General features: G+C 42.4%; 1 protein-coding gene across 2 annotated transcripts in view; it reads right to left on the bottom strand.

Annotated features, from left to right (window-relative positions):
* Positions 1–1,970: 1,970 nt before the first annotated feature.
* LOC146304825 (interleukin-1 receptor accessory protein-like 1) overlaps positions 1,971–23,103 on the bottom strand; it is a 259,746-nt gene continuing 238,613 nt past the window's right edge. The window contains exons 9-12 of one of the 2 annotated variants that reach the window (XM_084713662.1): positions 19,472–19,618; positions 10,918–11,088; positions 8,265–8,309; positions 1,971–3,257 (exon numbers count right to left, since the gene is read on the bottom strand). In XM_084713662.1, the coding sequence (XP_084569788.1) occupies positions 2,530–3,257; positions 8,265–8,309; positions 10,918–11,088; positions 19,472–19,618 (1,091 nt within the window). In that variant the 3' untranslated portion in view covers positions 1,971–2,529. The remainder of the gene's footprint in view (positions 3,258–8,264; positions 8,310–10,917; positions 11,089–19,471; positions 19,619–23,103) is intronic. The other variant, XM_084713663.1, reaches the window with a different exon arrangement.

The following is a 23,103-nucleotide window of genomic DNA, read 5'->3' as shown; positions in this document are numbered from 1 at the left end:
GCTTTGGTCTAACTTGCTCTAAGTTGCATTCGCCATATTCGCACAGCGGCCATTTTCCTCATGGTGGGGAGCTCAGATGTTGTACCGCTGTCGTCTATGTTGCAAGTCGTATAAACACATTTCACCACTTCCTGATTGATTAACAATTGAGAAGACAAAGATAATTAAGGGCCATATTTCAACATATTTGATAACCCATTAGCTAGCATGAGACAGCTAACGTTAAAGTTAAGCTAACGCTAAAGCTATCATTGTACCTTTTACAATGCCGGCTCCGATGCGATTGTATCCCTCTCAGGATCTCTCCCAAGATGCTTTGGGTAGAGTCTGGTGACCAATCGGAGGCTGCGTTTCCTGACAGCGCTGATCCATCGATGTACTAATAGGCCCATGCGCTGATCTCAACATGAGATTGACCCTTCAAAATAAAATTTGCATCACATGGCTGCGGTTATCGTCCTAATGTTGATATTTCACAATGAATTTATGCTTTACCTACCATATAATGTAACAACATCAAACAGTTACTTTAGGTTGAATGCTAATGTTAGCTACAGTAGCTTATGGGTAATTAAATATGTTATTTTACCTTGATGTCTGGATGGAGCTTCCCACCCTGAGGAAAACAGCCGCTGTGTGAATATGGTGAATTGTATAGTTACATATACTCCAGGATTTCATTTTAAAATACTTTCTTGTCACTCTTAAGTATTAATTACATCTTATTTGGAAGGGTTTTATTCTAAAAGGCTATTGGTTTTGGCGATTACTGGTCAGTATGTCAAAAATATAATTGATTACATCCTCTAAAATGTTACTTTTCTTTAGAATATTAATAACTAAACATTAATAACATTTCAAGTTCATCATGAAGTCAGCAACTGTTTGAATGTGTTCCAGACTGAAATGAAACTCTTCATCATCATATTCCTACGTCCGGTCGTCACAGCAGCGCCAAGCAGCCGAGGCCATCTCAGAGTGTTCAGAACCACAGCGTGAAAGCCCCGTTTTATAGAGCATGACAAATCATTTCCGTTGACGCGGGGGATGGCAAAGAAATAACAGAGCTGTCATTTAAGAGGAAATGAATAACAGAGATAATGGTTTAGCCCTGGACAGCCTTGTTTGGTCCTGTAGAGGAAACCAGGTACAGTAAATGCTTCAGGTGACGCTGGATGTCAAGGCTCCTCCGTCTATACTGACATCATCGATGAGTGTAGCTCCGTCCTTGTTAAATCAACTGTGAATCGCTGCGATGACTGTTAAATCAACAGGCATGAAAAAGACAGCTGAGCTGCACTCAGTAGTGGTGTATTTGAAATGTCAAAACTTCTTTTTTTTTTAATGATGAAAACACAAAACTTTTTTTTCTCTCTTGCAATATAAGGGTAAGACATTTAGTGAATGACCTATCGATTTTCGTGAGCTGTGCAGTTCCACATAAAAAAACATCATTTTTTTTATTACGTTTCCCCAATTCCTTCTATCAGAAACTTTATAGGTATAACTTCTCTAAGCAAATATCCCTCAGTTACAAAAATAGACTTTTCTTTTTTCATAAAATAATACACATAATTAATTTTCGGTGATATATTCATCTGTTAAGGTAAAGAGCAAGGCTGTTTTTTTAAAAGTAAATGTTATCGTGAGAGAAACAGAGATGTGAAGCCTAGCACCATATTCTTCATATCCCCCTTCACAGATATGACTCTTCTGAAAGCATTGGAATATGATCGATTTGGAAAAACCCATCTCGTCTTCGCTCCCTGGACTCCGTGTTTTGCATATTCTGGTTGAGTCCAGATTCTCAACCCTGACAGCAGCCGGCGGGCGCCGAAACTCCCGGAAAAAAACCCAAAATCGTTCCTCTTCTCCCGAAGGCTGCGACTTTTGTTCCCCCTCCCCACGCCCGCCCTCCCCTGGAAAAAAACCCAAAAGCTTCATAAACTACACCAGCCAACAAATTAAGATAAAGGTAACAACGGTTTATCCAAAACATCTCACAGGCCATTGCTTCACTTTTGTACAAACTGAAACAAAAGAAAACAAAAAAATAGGAGTCCCAACTGATGTTAAAACATAAACAAGAAACAAGTCCCAAACACTGATGCTACAAAGAATTAGAAAAACGTATGTACAGGACCCTGTATTCCTTGACTTTCTGGGTAAATTATCATAGGTGTTGGCTTGTGTTACGTGAGTGTTTATACAGGCATACAAAACAGTTCTCCTTGCTTCTTTTTTTTTCTTGTTCAGTTTTAATAAAAGCTCTTATTGGACCAAAACAAACAAACAAAAAAAAAAATATCTGCCACCACCTCCATCACCGATATGTCCAGTGTGTCTGACGTCCTCCGTCCGCTCCGCCTGGTGTTTCCTGGTGCAAATTCAACAGCAGCAAGTAGCTTAGTGCCATTCAGGTCCATCTGGCTCTGGTGCATTCAGGGTCCAAGTGCCAGTGGTCAGTGAGTCCTCCCTGTGACGGACATCGTAGAGATCCACGGTCTATCCCGCCCGGCACCGTCTCTGTCACCAGATGACGCTGGATATACTGGTCTCCCGGGGCAGCAGCGGCAGCATAGCGTTGTTGCCGTGGGCCTCCTCTAGACTCTGCTGGCGCGGCGACTTGGACTGCGGCCGCTGTCCGTTGATGAGCGTCATGGGGATGTTGCAGTAGGTGTGCTGGTTGCCTAGCGAGGAGAGTGGCGGGAGCGTGCCGCCGGGCGGCAGGTCGTAGTCGTAGCTACGGTAATAGTGTTTCTGCCTCATCTGGGTGTGGCAAGAGTTGTGGAAGGTCGAGCGCAAGTCCGGGTGTGCCGTCGCCATGGCGGTGGAGGTTGCCGCCGCCATGGAGATGGCCGAGACGGTCTGGAGCTCGCTGAAGGGGCCCTGCTCGCTGACGTCCAGCACCTGCTCATGGGAGATGCTCAGGGGCTCCATGCGCTTGAAGGGCATCTCGTAGAGCAGCTGCTTCCAGAACTTGGAGTTGAGCTTGTTGCTGGACGGCCCGCGCCACTTGATGACCGTCAGCATCTTGATGGTGTGTTTGAGGGCCTCCACTTCCTGGTAGTTCATGATGCCGCGCAGCTCGGCGCACTCGATCAGAATGACCTTGATCTCGCCGGTCACCAGCATGTTGCGCAGCCTCGTCTCCAGCTCAAAGATGCTCCACCCCCTCCGCACGACATAGCTGGGTGTCATGACAATGATGAGACGCTTGCTCTGGTCCACACAACGCGCTACGTCCTCGATGTAGGCTGAATACACACACAGAGATAGACAGATAGATAGATAACTTTGGATAAATTGCAGTGCAAATGGAGAGCAGATACCCTGTCTGTGTGACTTATCTCTACTTGCTTGTACGCTGTATTTTACACTCAACAAAAGTATAAAGGCAACACTTTTATTTTTGCTCCCATTTTTCCTGAGTTGAAGAAAAAAATCTAAGACTTCCTCTGGACTGGTCACAATTGAAGACAGCTCTAAAATGTGTGGTTTTATCTTTAAAAAAGACATTTATTAGGCACTGAACTATTGCTATCACCCACAGGGCTGCACATAGACAATTGTTTTTCCCAGGAGGGCAACATCATGACTCACCCAACTCTGCCTTTGATTGGCTAGTACCTTAGTACCTTAGATTGTCCTTTATTGTGACTGGTCCAAGGCACACCTGTACATGTCTTTATGCCACACCTGTCAGGTGGAAGGAGAAGTCCTCACTAATACGGATTTCAACAAATTCATGAACAAGATTTGAGAGAAACAAACCTTTTATGTGCGCAGAAGAAGTCTAAGATCTTTCGCTTCAACTCAGCGAAAACAGATACAAAAATGAAAATCTTGCGTTCATATTTTTGTTGAGTATATTTACCAGATCTCTTTAACTGTTCATGAAAGTACACAGAACTAATGGGTGATGGAAATATGATGAAACATATCATAGCAGCCGTCTGAAGAACTCTCTTGGCCTCGTAGCGACTGCCTACCAAACTACTCCCTTTTTTTTATCAAAGTTTCAAACAACCAAATCCAATTAACTTTAGATGGAAAATGTGAGATTTTCTTTTAAAGACTTGAAGCTTGAAGTCGTTTAAATTTAACATCTCGGATGAGTTCAAACTAATTCGTACCAGACGTGTGAGGATATTGATACATAAAAAGGAGATGAAGTAGACATGTTGTAATATATTCTAACTTAAATTGACATCTAAAGCCAAGATGAAGACGAAACAAGAGGAGGGGGATCACTTGGGTTTACTAGAAGATGACAATAAACATAAAACACTCCAAGCCAAAAACAGTACACCTGCATGAACCTAAACCTGCATCTTAAAGTGATCATTTGGACTATTTAAAGTGGGGTTGCATGAGTAGAAACTGAGAAATGAAGTGCTGGGGACACAGTCAGCAACACAAAGTACTTTAGCCAGAAAACGCTGTCTGATGGCAAAGTAAAGCGATAAAAATATTCTAAATATAGCGTACACTTAGACTGATTGTTGCAGACCCCGTCCACAGCAGTTCATAGCTTAGCTTCCATGCTTTTCCTGACTGGTTGGTGCACTGACCACCACGTACTGTAGGTAATACGCAAACTACGTATGTCGAAATATTCCAAACTATCTCTTTTGACACCTGAAGTTAAATAAATGTGAGTTTACAGTAAATACAGTATTGTGTTCACATCCCTAATGAGTCACTCAGCCGCTTGTGTAATAATGAATGTGATTAAGTGTTTCCCCAGGCCTGTCCAAGGTGTCAGGAGGGGGAGGCGTGTGTGTGTGTGCAGCTAATGCCTGCTTTTAGCCTTTCTTGGCGGAGACAAAGACAGAGTGGCTCCTCAACAGCAGCTAGACGGGATTAACTGGGCTTCACTTCGCAATCAAAGCTTATGACCCTCTTGTGTGTGTGTGTGAAGAAAAATTGTGTTTCTATTTTCCTCCCTCCGTCTCTCTTTAAGTCAAGACACCGAGTGAGTGTGAGTGAATAATGCCGTGCAGGTCTTTAAGCAAACAAATGCCATGTCTCTCCGTCCTCCTCTCCATATCTCTGAGAATGAACTCCTTCTTTCATGTCACGCTCCGCCCGAGGCTCCAGCATGAGAGGGATCTGATTAGAGTAAACTCGGGTTTGAAGTCGCCCTTTACTTTAACATGACAAGTCAATCTCTTTGCTCCTTCGTAATTGGTCCTCATGCGGTAAATCGCCACAAAGCGTCTCAGGAGCTCAAACTCTCCCCTGTAGGCTTCGAGCCTACTCAGTTTAGGTCAAGCAAGCAGACAAAAACAAGTTTTTCTTTAATCTGATCATGAATAAAACAAACGGGAATGGATAAATGGATACTATATAATTAGCTAATGAGTCGTAGTTTCATTTTATGATTTGAATTGATTAAACTGAAAGTAAATCTGCCCTCTTGGGGTGCTGTCTGGTAACACTTTACAGCTTTATAGATTAAATTCCTCCGTTCAGAGACCTCACGAGCTTTACAATCAAAGTGTTGCATGTGTAATAATTGATTCCTGTCCACATAAAAACAAAATCAGCGCTCAATTATATGAGGCAGAAAATCACTGCTGCCCTGCTCTCTATATTGTAGTCTCCTAAAAGTTGTTAAAACTGATCAAGACATGTTAGATTTAATTTCCAACCAAAAGAAATGTAGTAAGGAAGTGCATTAAAGCCTTGTTAGCAAAGCAGCGTTAACTACACATAATATACAATATTAATATGGTGTCATCTGACAAGTGATTTGAAATGGAAAGCTGCATTTCAAGTTAAAGGTAACGTCTATATTTTCCTTCCTGGGTGCTCCTTTTCCCAGGTTTTTGTGTCTAAGTGATTAATGGGGACGACAGTTTTTGAAATTGCCCCAGTATTAAGTGCGGCCGGTGAAATGGGCTGCAATGTAATCTGAAATGGGCTGCAGTATAATGGGAAATTGTATGTCCACTACAAAGTGCTTGTTTTGCTTCTGACAGTGGCTGAAAACGTCTGAAAACATTATTTGAGGGATCTCCGCAGAGACAGACCTTTTTGGTAGAGAGTAAGATCCTCCTCTGAACAAAAAAATAAACAAATCAAAACTGTCTCGGTTCATTTTTCCACTGTTCCAACAATCGCCGACTTCGGTCTGGTCAAAACAAACCATCAATTCACAGAGTTAGATGTGAAAATATTCCAGCTGTACCCTTCATTTCTCCCCGCTGCTTCTCTGATGTCGGACTCCCCTCCCGCCCGATAGTTTCACATCTAACGTGATGAATGAGGGTTTTATTTCAACCAAACCACAGTTGGTGATTGTTGGAGCAGTGGAAAGATGAGTCAACACATTTTGGGTGAGTTTTATCTTGTTTTTGTCAAGTCTGAATGAAGATGATGTTGATAAAATTGCTGTTGTTTCTGGTTGAACAACAACATATCTTACTCTTTAACAAAAAAGCTTTATCTCTGCTGGGATCCAAAATGTTGTGGGACGCTTAGAATAACAATCTAAGCCTGTCAGCGGCAAAACAAACACATTTAGTGGGCGTACTTTGAAGGTTCACAACTGCCCATATCGATTACACTGCAAGCCTGTTTCGCTGGCTGACAGCTACAGTGGTTTCACTCAATACTGCGGAAAAACAATGTTGTCCCCATTGGTCACTTGGACCCAAAAACATGGGGAAATAAGGTCCAGACTGAAAAATACCCATTAATTCCCTGCGCTAAGCAGCTAGAATGGCATTTATGTCAGTCAGTGAAACCTTTTGTGGCCACCTGTCTTCCATATTTTATCTCTGCTTTTCACCAGCAGCGAGATTGTAATTTTTAGCAGGTTGGAAATTCTGACTTCAGACTTCCACGCAGCAAGAAATCTGCTCGCATTAAGTTGCTGGCACTGCAGATTTTAGCCTGTGACATTACAGTTACTACTCTCCTGAGCCACTACATAACAGACCAAAAGATCATCATGAAATTCACATTGTCTCTCTCTTCAGTCACGGCTCATGCCTCTTTTATCCTGATAGTGTCGCGGTTGAGCTTACAACCGAATTTCAAACACGACTGCATGATTCCAGGTGGACTTTTATAGTTTTGAAGCAGTAAACCCCCACACGTGTAATCTCCTCAGCACAGCAAAAACACAAAAACTTCACCTAGTCATTGATTCAGGTAAATGCGAATGAAAAAATGAAACAAATTATGGTCAAACATTTATTAATTTATGTTTTATGAAGGCTTTATAACTTGTAAATAATGGCTTTAGAGGTGGTTAATAAATTGTTCATTAATGCAGTTATGGGACAGCCAAGCCAGGAATGTTTCAGACTTTTATTAACCACCAATAAAGCCATTAGAAACAACCTATAAACTCTTACCCTTAAAGGTGCAATACGTAGGAATTGGCCATCTGCTGAATTCATACTAACTGCTAACGTAGCTGCCATTAGCTGGCATCAAGCGGGCAACAGACTGACAGTTTGACAACAGGACGAAGACGACATGGTAGAAAGTGACACCTAATGTGGTCAATTAAGGATTTATTTTGACCAAACCAGAGTTGGCGATTTCTGCAACTGTTGGAAGACAGGCCAAGATTGCTTTGGCAAGTTTTATTTTGCTTCCGTGCATTTTGAATGAAGTGTGTTTTATGATAATCAGAAAGGTAAAATGACTGTTTTCCTGGTGGCTTTGAGGTGAGAAAAAATAACAGCTGTTTCTTTTCATCTCCAACTTTGTGAATTTAGGACTTAATCTGACCAGACCAGAGCTTGTGATTGTTGGAGCGGTGGGGAGACTAACAAAGAGTTTGTTTTTGTCGTGCTTGAGTTTGAAAGTAGTGTTTTACGGAGTTAAAAAGATAATTAAGCTTCTGTTACTCCAGTAAAAGAGAGAAATTTGAATTCAGAGGGTGTACAGCTGTGTTTTTCTGTTTAATAGGACATTTTCTCTCCTTACATGCTGTGACTTTATTTTGTTTATTGGACTACTATCAGACTGGTGTTACAGGACAGGAGAGGGTGAGGCTAGCTAGCATGCTAACTTCAGATAACTTTAGATACCTCTGCAAGACAATAGATCGATACCTTTGACAGAACATCAAAACTGTCATTTCTCCACATGCTTTAAACTAAACACTTGTTACATATTGCACCTTTAAGTATGACTTATTATAAAGTGTTACCAAAAGTACTTTCTACAATACTGATTTGATCAGACAATCAGCATCAGTGTGTGTTGACACGAGCGTTAAAAATCTGGGGAACAAGTACCTCTAAGTAGTCTTGTGTCATCCTGGAAATGATCATTGGTGAAACCTAAACATAGATATTTACATTCAAAGTATGATCAAAAGATTGGCAAAAAAAAAGAAAAGAAAAGAAAAGCATTTTTAAAAACACTTCTGTCAATGTGGGGACATGGCTCTGGCATAAACTGTGTTTCTCCAACTGGCGCTCCACTGGCGATTATAAGACGGTAATCGCACTGACCAGTTTATTCCAGTTTAATATGGGACATGTAGCATAAAAAAGACAAGGAAATGCATTTTATTTTGGCGGCAGGTTGTATGTTTGCTGCTATATGTTAAAAAAAATACTTAATGTACAGTGTAAGAAATCTATCAGAGCGTTGAGATGTTTAAAATAATCCAACATAATGTGGAATAATACTTATCAGCAGCTCAGGAGAAGCCTTGTTGACACATGCTGAAACCCCAAATGGCCAAACTGTGTTTATCTATGTCTGTGGATTATGCTTTATTATATCGACTGTTGAGATGCTAATACATTCCCAATGGGAACTAAATGTTTATACATAGACAGAATAAGCCAGCGCGCTGTGCCGCCGAGCTGGAATAGCGACAGACTTTACACAGCGCTTTAGATTCCTCTCAATCCTTGCATTTTTATGCCATTTTTCCCATATTACAACAGTCCCCCCGCATCGAGCACATAATCACAGCAAGGGATTCAGTTTATAACCTTGGCACAATGCCACTGAAGAGGAACATAATTAGTAATGGCGGTATGTGCGGGAAGACAGGCAGATGCAAGTATTCAAATGGAGGCTAATAACATAATGATATTATCAAACTCATCTGTGTGATGGGTTAATCAAAAGATAAGCACGGGGCATGTGAGACGCTCCATTAGAAATATACTGTGGCAAAACATGCATTAATATCCATGCATAAAGAGCTTTTTGATTGTACAGCTGACACCGTTACACAGCAGCATGCAGAGGTACAGCTTGTATGGAGCTGGATCAGGAACACGGACCGTAATAATAGGGTTCGATCTTTCCACCAATTAAGCTGCATATGTAATATAGACTATTATGTCTCCCACAGGCTTTGCAAAGTGAAGATAATGCACTTTATACACTTGAGCATGTAAAGAACCGACTAATACATCATGACCTTTTCTGGTGAGAGAGTATTTTTAAATCATAATGCATAGGTTTTCATAATTCCTCATTCACAGCTGAACTCACCTGCTGATAATTTTATTAAGTCAAGAGCGAGATAAACTCCTGCATGATTTACTGAGCTGCAAGGACATTTTAATGTTGCATCTTGCGGAGGTGGTAAACATTTTGAATACTGTATAGTTCTGGGTAGTTTAATCCATAACAATGTACCATATTTTATAAGGTGATCAAATATTCATTATGACAAACCTGTGATGATAGTTTTCACACGTGCAGTTGCAAAAAAAAAACATATTCCCGCTAGTAGAGAACTTTAGGTAATGCACTTACTTTCCACCACTTGTAAACTCATTAAAAAAAATCCAATTAAGTTATTTTCAGTCAAGTGTGATTAATCTATTGATCTTTTCATATGTGTGAGCTAAAAATTGCATACTGTAATTATGACGCGGTGTTTCATTACTATTATCTGTTATCAGCATTTCTCAGATTAATTGAGTCATATATTATATTGTCTGTTCCTCAAAACTATCTGACCTCCTTTGTCAGGTGATTATAAAAGATTAGTCAGCAATATTTCATTTTTTTAGTGTCAGATTCATTAAACGTTGCTACATGTAATCGGCTGCTCTTCAACCCCGTTTCTTAATATACAGCCACCCTGCACAGCATGCATGGAGGAACCGTCAAGACAAAGCCAGACTAAGTTTCAGGGGTTCTTCAGAGGACCCTAAAAACTTCAAGGTTTCTTTAATAGTCGCATGGATGGCAGGTTTCTTGGAACTATTTGTCGGAGGTGCTTTTGGCAGAGGTTCCTTACCTTTTTTGCCAAACATACCCCTACAGCTCTATCAGATTAACTTATTATGCACTCCGTCGACAACCCCATCATGTCCCCTGTGTGCTCACTTTATTCTATTTAAAGTCTATTTATTATACGAAAGTGGATGTTGCACATTTAGCAGTTACTTTTAGCTATGATAACCTCTCTGCTGTCAGTGAGGCACTCTCGATCACATCATACATGTACCTCTGGTTGCTTTTAGGACTGCAACCCTTTAAAAGGTGTACAAACTTCAGAACTGTCTTAAGATGTTTTTTCTGAGGGTAATGACTGTGTTGCCATGTGCCATTATAGCAACTTTTATTCAATTAACTACCGAAACGAAAAGAAATAAAGCAAAATGATGACATTTGTTTTCTATTCTTTTCATGCTTTCCACACACACGTGAACTGAAGAACCCCTTCATGCCACCTTTTATCAAAGTGATCCACTTAAGTTCAGCCAGCGGTTAGAAAAAGCTCATTTCGTGATGATCAGATTAAAACAGTGATGGTCTCACAGGTCGAGTTACGCCACAACACAAATGCATAACAGAAAACCACAAACAAGGCATGTCACCACGGCACTGACAACAACGAGCAACAACGAGCAACACCAAGCGACAAAACATTCGACACAACGTGACATCGCCGTGAGAGAGAGAGCTTACTTCCTGTGGGGATCAAGTCCCTGTCTGGAATGAAGAGTTTATACCCATAATGCTTCTCCAGCACGTCGGGGAGGATCTCCAGGGCAAAACGCTCCTCCTCGCGGGTCTCCTGGCTCCACTGGTCCGGGTCCACTTTGGTGTAGGACAGGTAAGCGTCGTAGTCCTTGTTATCTGCGGGCGGAGAGAGGAGACACGCACGGAGACGGGTGAAATATCAGTTATCCACGAGGCACAGCAGCGCAGTTTGTTAGCAGACTCTTAATTGTCCTCAGATCCTTTAGTTTTACAACCCCCGCTATGAAGCAGGTGCAGAGACAGAAAATAAAGCCTCGGTCTTTGCAAACTGAATAAAAGAAAGTCTGCTCCCTTGAATGCTTGCATGTATGGGCATTTAAAAGCTCCCAAAACCACTTTGCTTCAATTAAACGCGTATATGTTTTATGATTTGGACATAATGTTTCCTGCTGTGCTCAGCAAAGTTATGTGCTGCTATACCCCAGATGCTCACAGTCTATGTTCATACTGTTGCACAGAGAGCTATTCATTCACTGGGAGACTTCATTGAGACAGGATGCCTCCATTACACTGACCTCTGGGCACCTCTGCCCATCTGAGTGCTTTTCATTACAGCTCCGTCCCCACTGACGAATAACGTTACCTTGATAGCTACTTTGCCCACTGCAGGCAAAACAAATTAGACTCCAGTCTGAGCTAAATGCCCAACGCTGCCTGCTAGCCCCGATGCATGGCACGGCTCCATCACCCACATGAAAGCTCTGATTGATGACGGATTTGAAAGGGCTGAGCGCAGACGGAAAGTGAGAAGTGAGGGAAGACTTTAATGTTTCTTCTCGAGCTGGAGCACTTCAGTACAATGAGTCAGTAGGGTGGAAATGGAAGACGTGCAAGGGAGATATCCCCGAGCCTCTGACTACCACAGCAAGGAGATAAAAGCCTGTGGCTCCTGCAGGAACAGCTCAACTCCAGTGTGCTCAAAGCTGACTGAACAACCACACCACTTCATCAATTAGACAGATTTGGTCCTTAACCTGGACTTTGAGGCTCTTTCTATTTGACACTGCAGCTTCATTTTACTGGAGACATGCTTAGTGATTTCACTTTAAAGAACTTTTTCAACTGACCAGACTACATTTACAAAAGTAGTAATTATACCTGTTTGTTCTACTGCTGCCTAGATTGGTTAGTTTTTGTGTTATTGAGTGACTTTGGAGTTTTTGTTTGTGCTTCTGTATTCTTTTGATGTCTGGCAGGAGATACAGAAATATCCACTGCTAGACTGGAGCCCAGCTTTTTCCCTCGGGCTGTGAGACTGCTTAGGTTAGCAGCAAAGAGGAATGTACATTAAATCTTACTGTACAACCCTGTTGTATAATAATAAATAAATCTATGTTGTATCTTAAAGGGTTTAAAACCAATCGGGACAGCAGCAGACCAGAGAAATTACAATTTTTGTCAGTGGCTGTCCTTTTCATAATGTTGCTCGACACTTACAGTTTGGGCCGGTCGGTGGCAAAACAAGAACTTTTACAAGTCACGCTTTGGCTGCAGGGTTGCAGATTCTGCCGGCTGCAGCGTTTTTTCCTCAATACTGGACCAATTTCAAAAACTGCTCTCCCAAGTAATCACTTAGAGACCAAAACCTTTGAAAATAGGGTCAATATACAAAAATACAAAAGTTACAGACGAGCCTGATGATGTGGATCTCTATCTGCAACTGAGCAGAAACACTGGGTTTAAACAGAGGGAACAGACATGCAATATGTATATTTTGCTTTTGTAATTTTGGTGAACTTCTCCTTTAAAATCACAAAAAAAACCTTTATCTGCCAGTTACTGAGCCACAAATCAGAAACAACGTTTGTCATATTTTGGGGTCATATTCATCAAAACCAAACATATCAGATTCTATGTGTTTCTTTATTCACTAAAACCCCCGTATCTGTGCCACAAAGGGAGGGAAAAATCTGAACTGGGACACTGAGCTGCAGTGTGAACGCAGCCTTTGAGGTAAACTCATTAGAGACATGAGCAGGGGTTTGGAACTACGAGTTCCTGCCTGCATTATGACTCCGGTTCCCTTTGCTTTATAGTGGCCACCTGCGGTGCAACAGCCGCGAGGTGACACCGGAGACGGCGGGAGCCGAGGATGACAAAGTCGGGCAGAGAGAAGGCAGACGAGCAGACAGGGTTCAAGAGGAGGGATTTTGGGATCAATTCTCAGTACAGTATCCCGTTTTTGAGGCTTTTAATATCCTCTCCATTTTACTCTCCTGCCTCTCTCGGGGCGATGAGGCTGTCAACAAGATTCACTCACTTCCCGGTGGGTAATCTTGATATTTGGCAAAGTGCTCACCACCCTTACATGACACCATGTAATTAATCTAACTCGATTTTATGACATGCAATTCATTTTACAACATCAGGGACATGTAAAAATAATTGAAATGTAACCTCATAATCACTTAGTAGAACTAACTCTGAGGCTTATAGTCTACTTCACGGTGACATAAATCTCCCTCTCTGTTTTTCTCTCTGCGAGCTGTTAAATGAGAGCTGTGTAGGCATATCAAGGGCTATTTCAGTGGAGCTGATTCACTCGTCTGTAGTGAGAGAAGGGAGAGGAAGAGGGAGAGGCGCGGGGCGAATCTCGAAGGCGGAGTGACCCTCCTCTCGCACCTTGAGGAGTCACTCCTTACAGGAGACCGGTGAGGTGTATCTGAGGGCGCAAAACACCTCCGACAGGGCATCCAGCACTCCTGCGTCCCACACACCGACTGCAGAGGGAGAGGCTTGACTGGTGCTCACCGCGCTCGGAGGGAGGGGCGGGGGTAATATATGCATGTGCATAGAGAGCCCACAGTTAGATGGTGAACTCTTGAACTCACGGTGGAGAGCGCCAAGAGAGTTGGAGGCGTAATCTCTAGGATATCTCTGGGCTCCATTACATTTAATGGAGAGTAGATTGGAGGTAACACACGTACTTAACTTGGAAGCTACATAAGCACATGGAGTGGACTGCTAATGAGTAGCTGAGCACTTTTTCTAGAAAAACATACCACTTTGTTGTCCATAATTTAATTTATCCAGAAGAATATGGCTTTGCATCGGACAGTAGAAAGCAGACTCCCTTTGAGATACAGTAGCATGTTCTTCGCTCTGTGTTCATTTTATTTCGTCTCGAGCACAGCGAAATAATGAGTAAATAATAAAGTATGGATTGATAACGGGGTCTCTGCAGATGCAGGCACTACCACACACTTCTGGTGAATCGTGTGTGATGACTGAGAGAAATTTTATGCATTGTTATTTTGTGAAAATCCTGCATAGACTGCCTTGTTTTGACGTGCAAACAGAGAGATCGACTCTTCCAGAAATAAAACAGAACTAGTTCCTGTTTGCCAACTGCCAATGAACAAAAAAAAGAAGAGGTAGATCCGTCTGTTAATCCAATTTTCGAGACAGACTGGAAACAACATTTGTGTTTCTGCTGTTCATTGCAATCTCAGCAGCACATATTTCTCCTGCAGCTTTTAAACGGGGGCAGAAACTTGGTGCCCCTTCCTCCAGCAAAGACCAGGAGCCAGTGGAGGAAAGTTAAAAGCAAAGGCTGGTGGGAGAGAGTTGTTTCCACAGAGTCTATTGATCAGGAAGGGAAGCAAAATTCCCTAATGACACGTGTTGCAAGTGTCAAGTAAGTTTTACTCCCACGTGGGGCAAATATGTGCACAAAGAATAAGTTTGCTCCAGCCAGAGACAAACAATCAGATTCAGCATTTACATTTATCTCCTAGGATTATCAAAAGTTCACACCTCCCCTGTCAACCTGACTGAATTTCTTTTCTGATTAGGCTGAATTGAGTCAGTCTCTTCTGACTGAGGTGTTAGTGGAACATTAAGGTAGCTATTGAACACTAAATATTAGAAATATCTCTCAGTTTAACATAATACTCCTTTAAATGTCTTTTTTGGCCAACAGTCCAAAGCCCAAAGGTATTCAAGTTACAGTGATAATAAATACAGAAAAGGTATTTTCATACTCTTAAAGTATCTACTTATCTGTGATGATCAATGTTTCACCCACAAACAAGCTGTTTAGTGTAAATGTCCCATTTGTCTTCTTTCTTTTATTAAACCTGACACAATCACTTTGTAAAAACAAGACACCGCTTGACCTTCTGATTGCAAACGAGCTACTTTGCGACGTCTACCTCTGCATCTGAACTATGCAAATTAAACAGGATGCATTACAGCTGCCGCGTGTGCGCGGTGGGAAAACTACTAATGCTCAGTATCGCCAAACTACACTGAACACAGACGGAGCCTCATAATTCCACGCCGCGCTGACAACACTGACATTCGTATTTATGGCAGAGTGTTGATGAGTTCCCACCTCCTTGACAAGCTCGCTCGGCTGTTGTCATCATGAAGCCTATTATTGATTCCACTGACACCCACACAATGTGACAACTGAGTGGTCTTTAACTAAATTGCGCCGCTGACAAATAGCTGACAGTCCCTCCTATTGTTACGTAAAGCTTACAATTTTACATCTGGCAGAAGAGGGAGGCAGGCGTTCAATTAGTTCTTCGAGTGGCCACAATGAAACACAAGCACTTTCTTGGCAGTGTGTGCAGATTGATGTTGGGGGGGGGGGGGTTCTGTGCATCCGAGACTCTGGCTTAAGGGCTTTATTAATGAAAAATGTGTGTTTACAACTATATCTTACATGCAGCTACTTCTCCCTGTCAGTGCAGCGGTTACCATAGAGACGGGATCTTGGTTAACCACACTCTTAATAAAGGTTCCATCAGGGTTCTTCCTGAAGTGCTGAGGTTCTACCCAGAAAAATGTGCTTCTAACGAACGCTTTTCTGAAGAAGGGTGCTTTATAAGACTCCATTAAGAACCCTTTTCATCCAAAGAACCCTTTTTGGAAGAAAGAGTTTTGTCAAGTAGTTCTTTGAACAATAATAGAAAAGAATCCTGGTAGAACCCCCTGGATGGGTTCTACATAAAACATTTGGAATATAGAGGGGTTCTAGGGAGACATCCTTGGTGGGTTCTAGATGAAACCCTTGAAATACAGAAAGGTTCACATTAGAACCCTGTGTGGGTTCTAGATTAAATCACTGTAATATAAAAGGGTTCTTGGTAGAACCCCCTGGGTGGGTTCAAGATAAAATACTTGGAATACAAAAAAAACTTTATGGTAGAGCCCCCTGTGTGGGTTCTTGTTAGCACCCTTAGAAAGAGGAAATATTCTGGATAGAACCCCCAGAGAGGGTTCTTGGTGGTTCATTACACCATAGAAGGGTGCTTCTTTAGAACCTCTTGCACAGGGTTGTGGGTGATACCTTTCAAAATTAGTTCCAGGTATAACCCTTTAAGCTGGATTCAAGGTAGAACCCTCTGAAGGTGTTCGAAGTGAAACCTTTATAAAAAGGGTTCTCTGTGAGGGGAAAAGCCAAAGAACCCTTTATTCCTATGAGCGCACCTCCTGCCAGCGCTCAGCGACTGTTTCGTCTCTGCCGCACTGGCAGCCATTTCCAGTTTGGCTCCCATTTAACGCCTTATCCTTTCGCCATTCGCCTGCAGTTCACCATGAACGGAAGTCAAAGATGACTCGCGAGGTGCAGGTGCAAGCATGTGAGCGCGTGCAGAGGTGGCAGTGAAGTGATCTAATCGACCGCGGCGTGGAGGAAAGTATCAGGGGTCTCCCGAGAGCTCCGGAGGCAGCGTGCTGTGTCTTATTGAACCTGATCCCCTTATACTGGAGAACAAATTGAAAATCTGTTTCTCTCTTCAAGCACTCACTCGGGTGGCACAATTAAAGGAGACAATTGCTGTTTGGCATTAAGTTCAAGGCCCGACATTTTTTTTTCTTCCCTTTTTCAACACAACTGCCTCTGGGCCATCCATTACGGCAAAGCTCCGCTTCCCGGGGCCGGAAGCCCAACACAGCCAGAGGTAATGACTTTCATTGAAACGTCTGATGTAGCAGCCATCACAGTTAGGCAGAGCTGGGAGTGTATGAGGAGAGGAGCGGGAACAGAATACTTTTTACCTTTTAACGCTCATAACTCTCTCGCTGTCTCTCTTTCCACTACGTATAGTCCCTCAGTCTCTCCGAACTAATCTCATTCCCCCTGAATTCACTGCTACGCTGGTGCTTGAGAGACTCATTACAGGAGAATCAAATTAAAACTTCCTCCTTGTCTCAGTTTGATGCATTTTCAAACCAAGACTCATCCACCAGGTCTAATCAGAGCTTTTTACTATTGCTGATGGGAACTCAGACTTAATGTTTTTGTCTGGCACAGGTACCGTGTTTGGATTTGTATTGTGGAAAGTGTTCAGCAGAAGATATTATCCTCCCTCTCTTGCACTTGCTCATGTGTAGTTTGCCTGCAGGTGGACAGGAAACCATCAGCAGCAGACGCATACATGTGCAGAATAACAACCAAACTAGAGATGTCAGAGATTTACTTCTACCAGTGAGATTCTCAACACCAAATTCAACACCATGGTAAAAAACAAAAACACCCATTGTTATTTTTCTTTGCCACTTGAAATAAAAGCTCTAGGGGGATATTTACAAAGCCTGACACAAATCGCCGTCAGGGGAGCCTGTTGCTATGTCTGTAAGCGCAAAAAGTGATTTCTGCTGCTGAACTTTGAAAATAAATTGAACTCAGAGTGCAAACAGAACTTTACTGACAGTAGCCTACTACTATGAGCTATGGTTACTTTACATTAGCCTGGCGCCTCAAACTCAACTGAACATACAACACGTCTCAAACAAAAATATTTTAAGCGTGCATTTCAGGATAAGGATTTTCCACGAGTCAAGGCAGAGCTTTTTTAATCATCAGCTCACTCGATTTAGCTGTGAGATGAACACCAAGAGCAACACTGGTGCAATAACTTCCCCTTTGTCACCTCTTGGGCCGTGTTTCGATCAAAACTATCTATAACAACAGAGAATAAAATAATTGTGGGTGTGAAAGCTATCCAGAGCTGAGTTGTGTTCAAATAAGACTTCCTTCCTCCTCATGCTTTCACTGTTACCTGTGGAAAGATGCTCACAATAAATAAAAAAAAACTGGTAGTTTGCTCGGGCGCAATAAGCAGAGCCAAGGCATTTGTAAACAGGAAAGTCTGTTTCTCTGTGTACAATGGACTTCTCCTTATTCACTCCCAACTCTGCTGCAGTGCAACAACACATGGTCGGACCGGATTTAATGAGAGCAGCGTGTCTTCTGCAAATGGCTGGTATTGACAGCGTTGTGGACAGCAACTGTACTGACAGTGGTCCTCTAATTTGTGGCTCTTTTGAGGCTATTGTCATTGGGAGAATGTCTCTACTATAATGGATTTCCCCCACTACGTATGATTGAAGCCATTGCCGCTTGATTCAGAGGCACTGACACTGAAACGTGATGGCTTGCTGCTATTATACTGCAGCTGCTCTGGAAACACACAGCCTGGACGAAATAATGTAAACACCTCAAATAAAAGCAATAAAATTCATCATCATCATCATTTCAAGACAAAAGATGTCATGTTAGAGGAGGTCATGTTTATAAGTTGTCTGAGATGTTCTGAGAATAAATATTAGAAAATTTAAATCACGTTAATAAGAAAACATTCCTGTGTGATTTTTTTAAAGTGCAGCAATGCAGTGACATATACTGTGAAGCAAAAACTCGACAAATTGTTAATTAGGATGCACACATTGTTCTTCCTGCCTGTGTTTTTTCTGCTGGAATAGGAATAATAAAAATGCACAACAACCAAATGCACCATGAAATACAAAGCACGTCACCAGCAGCTGCTGTATTCACAGCGTTTAAGTGATCAAGGCTGCGTTTTTCTTTTAAAGCTAAACTCGGCGACGTTGCCTGTTGGGGGCTCTGAAACGCAGCGAGAGGCAACTGTTTGAAAATCTGAACTTCATTACCCAACAGCCGCGCATTGTGATGTCAGGAAACAGCACCCAGCGTGAGCACTTTTACAAGGCCGCCTTGTGATTAGTTTTTACACGGATGCAAACATGACAAGAAAGGGAAGCACATCAAAGATTGGTGAGACGTTTGCTGCTGTTTAGGAGACGTTTTACAGAATATTTTGCATATATGTATTTTTCTTATTTAGCTCTTCTGGTAGATTGAGAAAATTCCCTGAAATTGACAACAGAATTTGCGAGTTAGGAACGATGGGAGGCTCTTTTCTGTGTTGTGTCGATTGATAAAACAGGTGCATATTTACATAAAAATAGTGCCATGTGCAGCTTTAAGATATGAAAAATAGCCCAGGTGTTTTCTGAGTAAAAATAAATATGCATGCGGAGCAGCACTGATACTTCTGGGTTTGGGATTTGATTCCTACTGAGGAAAGAAAGGATGCTTTCACAGCAAAGGAAGGCGCTTTAGAAATCATCCACTGAACAGCAAACACTGAGGTATCACAGATTATGGAAGATTATTATATACCGCCGTAAAGTGAATTACGTTCTGCACCTTATCTCATCTTACCTCCATCTATATCTTCGCTGCCAAAGTGGTTCCTGTAGAAGAGCATGAGCTCGATCCTGTAGCACTTGTACAGCGTCACCAGACAGATGAGCAGCAGCAGGATGGCTCCCAGACCTCCGGCCAGCTCCACCGTGTACATCAGCTCTGCTAAAAAAAAAAAACACACAGCGGGAGGGAGATTTTAATAACTTAATACTTTACTAACTTAAAGTGAAACTAAGAAAACAAGGAATAGTTAAAATGGTGCCAGAAAGTATTCAAAAAGGGTGTAATAATTTACAATACTTTCAGAGATTGTGAACAATTTTTTAAATACAGCAGTTTTGTTTATCTAAAGGAGGGAAAAAAGTCTCAAGTGGTCTAAAAATAAATGTGAATATGTGCCTGAACACAATGCTTATTATAGATTTATGGGTACAGAGAGCTGGGCTGCATGTCAATTAATCTTCAGGTCTCCAGCCCTCACATGATGTATTCCACTTCTGTGTGGCTGTTGACCTGCCATCTCCCGCTAAAGATCTCCTGTCCCACCATAAAAATGACAAAAATAGCCTTACGGCAGGGAGGAGTGAAAGAGTTTAAAGCTGGCCTGCATCCACAGGAGCCTGAATACACGATTACACCGCGAGCAAAATCTGACCGCAGAACGTCAATACGTGTGAAATAATGCATGATGCAGCCATGATGGATGAGAACAGTTGCACTAGCTGTTGTTCAAAGAGTCTATGCTGTGAATTGACTCTGCTTTACCTCCATATTTGTTTGAAAAAGGTTTGTAAGCGTCTGCGGCTGTGTTCAATCAGTGCATGATTGTGTTTTTCTTGCTTTTCCCCTCCATCTTTTCACGTTGCTCACATCCTCATTGTGGCTGGATTGTATCCAGATGACACATAACTCCAACCGCGATGAAAGTATAACACCTTCTATACATGTCACTTACTGCCTCCTGGCTTGATTGGATAATAAAAAAAAAATCACATTGAGGTAAACGGCCCGACAATAGCACATGACAGATCAAGCCGCCACACTTATGAAGATCGGTTACATGTGTGTACGGCTGCAGAGAGGTGTGAGGCGAGGAAAAGCTCCCGGCTGTTAGCTGAACCGCCTGTTCGTCGACGGATCGAAGAGGCCCACTCTCCCCCGCCATCCGTCATCACTGTAGCCTGACGTGAACTCATGAAAAGCATTAGAGTGAGCTGAATTTAAGGAACAGCAAGACTTCACTGTTGATATTTCAGTTTGAAACGACAGATTATTCTCCATACTTGTTGTGTTTTAAAGGGATAGTTTGGATTTTTTTTTTATGTAGGGTTGTATGAGATGGTCAGTGTATTACCCACAGTAGATTTCGGTCGACACGCAGCAAAAGGCAGCAGCAAATAGCGTTTGTGCTGGTATTACTGTACGTAATACACTGACCACGGTTAACCTCATACAACCCCACTATCCCTTTAAGAAAGGTCCACAAGACAAAAGTATTCAGCCAAAGCCAGACTAGTGGTGTTATTGAGGAGGATGAAAGGTGATATTTTACACTACAGGGCAATGGACTACTCAACCATTAAGCTCAATGGTCTAGTAACTTGCCTTGAAAACCCAAGTCATTTGCTTTGTCTTTTCACGATCTTCTCTCTTTTTCAAGGCTTTTTTCTTTTTTTTACAGTGCTTTCTGTCGGATGTCTTTTGCAGTTCAACATTTCCTCTTGGCTACGCCTCGCAAAATCTGGGTGGTCAGCCTTCATTGGCTGACTAATGGACAACAGCAAAAGGCTGGAATCGCCGCAATGCCGCACACACACATGTAAACACGGACGGAGAGGACTCGCGCGCATCACAATCCATCACCGATGCACATTTAACCTCGTCGGAGTGCGCTATGCCCATTCCACTGCAGCGGCCATCAGGCTGACAGCTCCCGTGATGAAGGATGATGTTCTGTGGAGCTAACGAGCGTGGCCCGTGCCGCTTCATCACGCCTGTCTGGGTGACGACCTTCAGCCGCAGCTACGGACGGACGTACGCGGATGTACGCAAACAAAAGAGCAAACAGCAAACAAACTCCGGGCAGAGCGAAGACAGGTTTCCCCCGGTCCAGCCTCCGACTCGTCTCACTTTCTTTCCCCTCGGCCTGGGAATCATCTCAAATTAGTTTGCTTTTCTGAGAGAGGTGTAGCGGCTAACAAGCACCGTGAGAAGCTGGACCCACTTCTCCCTCACTTCCTCTTCACTGTCCTCCACTCTGCCCTCTCGCCCGAGTGAACACTGCTCTTCTCAGATATCTGGACAATATAACGAGCCAGCTGCTCCTCAAGCAGCACAGATTACAGTGGAGGAGGCCAATTCTTCCTCTGCCTGGCATCCATATTGTAGCAGCGCTGCAGTGGGACGGATTAAGACAAATTAGCTTCTGACGACTAGAAGGCTGGATTTGATGGAGCCACATGGCATCGGGCGATTCATCACCCCTTTCTCTCCCTCTATTTTGGCATCTCTCTGTTGTCTAGGGAGGAAGATGAAAAGAGAGAGGGGGGGAAAGGCAGGGCAGGGGTTGAATGGTAAAATAAAACAGAGGAGAGCAGCAGTGAGAATTGTAAAAGCTGGGTTTCAGACCTCCTATACCTTTTCCAAAGTCAAATCCAACCACTTTTCAAACACTTTGAAGCTTCTCCAGCACCTCACAGCTGTGGTAAATTGCACAATGTTGTACATACTGTATAATATATAATAATAAAATAATAATAGAATATATTTATATATATAAAGTGTACACATGCTTGCTCTAAACGAGGGCACCTTCAAGGACATAATGTACTGTGGTGTGTGCCGCCACTTTGCTCAACTAGCCTTGAAGACGAGCTCATTTTTCATCAAAAACAGCGCCTTCAGAAAACACCACATCATAATTCACGGGAGAAGTCGACAAAAGAAGTGTCAGAGTTACAAGAAAGCCTGTGTTAAGTCGTGTTAAATTAAAGTGAAATGGCTTTTTCTTCCCATGCTTAAAAGTGTTGGTGTTTATCCCTGAATTAGGCTCTATATAATTGTTTTTCTCTTTATCTAAAAAGCGAACTTTTCAGTCAAATATAAATTTATTATGAGAGAAGTGCAACTGTAATTTCAAAATCCAAACACCACATTAAAATTCAAGTATTTTTAAGGTTTTCCAGCACCCGTACAAACCTTGGAGTTTGCTCACTTCCATGTTCACAAATCAAAAAACTTACCACATGCACCACGGGCAGCCGTCTACTGCACGATGCTGCTGCTTCTCTTGTGAAAAAAGTCGGTCACAAGGACTCGGAGACTCTCAACTTCTTGACTACAAGAAGTTGTACAAGAAATGGAAATAAGGACGCATCTCAGTGCTAACTTTACATACTAGCGAAGACATATTCTGACTGATGCCGCACTGAGAAATTCATTTGAACTGTCATGTGCGGCTTTTCACATGTGAGAGGAACTTTGAAAGGCAGCAGCAGTGTAAACACTGACTGGCCTTGTGCAGATGCACCACACCGTGGATGCAGCAAATAAAAAAACATGGGAACCGGTTGTTTTTTTTTTTTTGTAGACATGCAATCCTGCGAGGACCAGGCTAATCTTCTCTGGCTTATTCTGAGATTCAACTG

The sequence above is a fragment of the Lutjanus erythropterus genome, chromosome 24 (genome assembly GCF_056507025.1).
Source record: "Lutjanus erythropterus isolate fLutEry1 chromosome 24, fLutEry1.hap2, whole genome shotgun sequence".
Taxonomy (NCBI): Eukaryota; Metazoa; Chordata; class Actinopteri; order Lutjaniformes; family Lutjanidae; genus Lutjanus; species Lutjanus erythropterus.
This window is presented reverse-complemented; position numbering and strand designations above follow the sequence as displayed.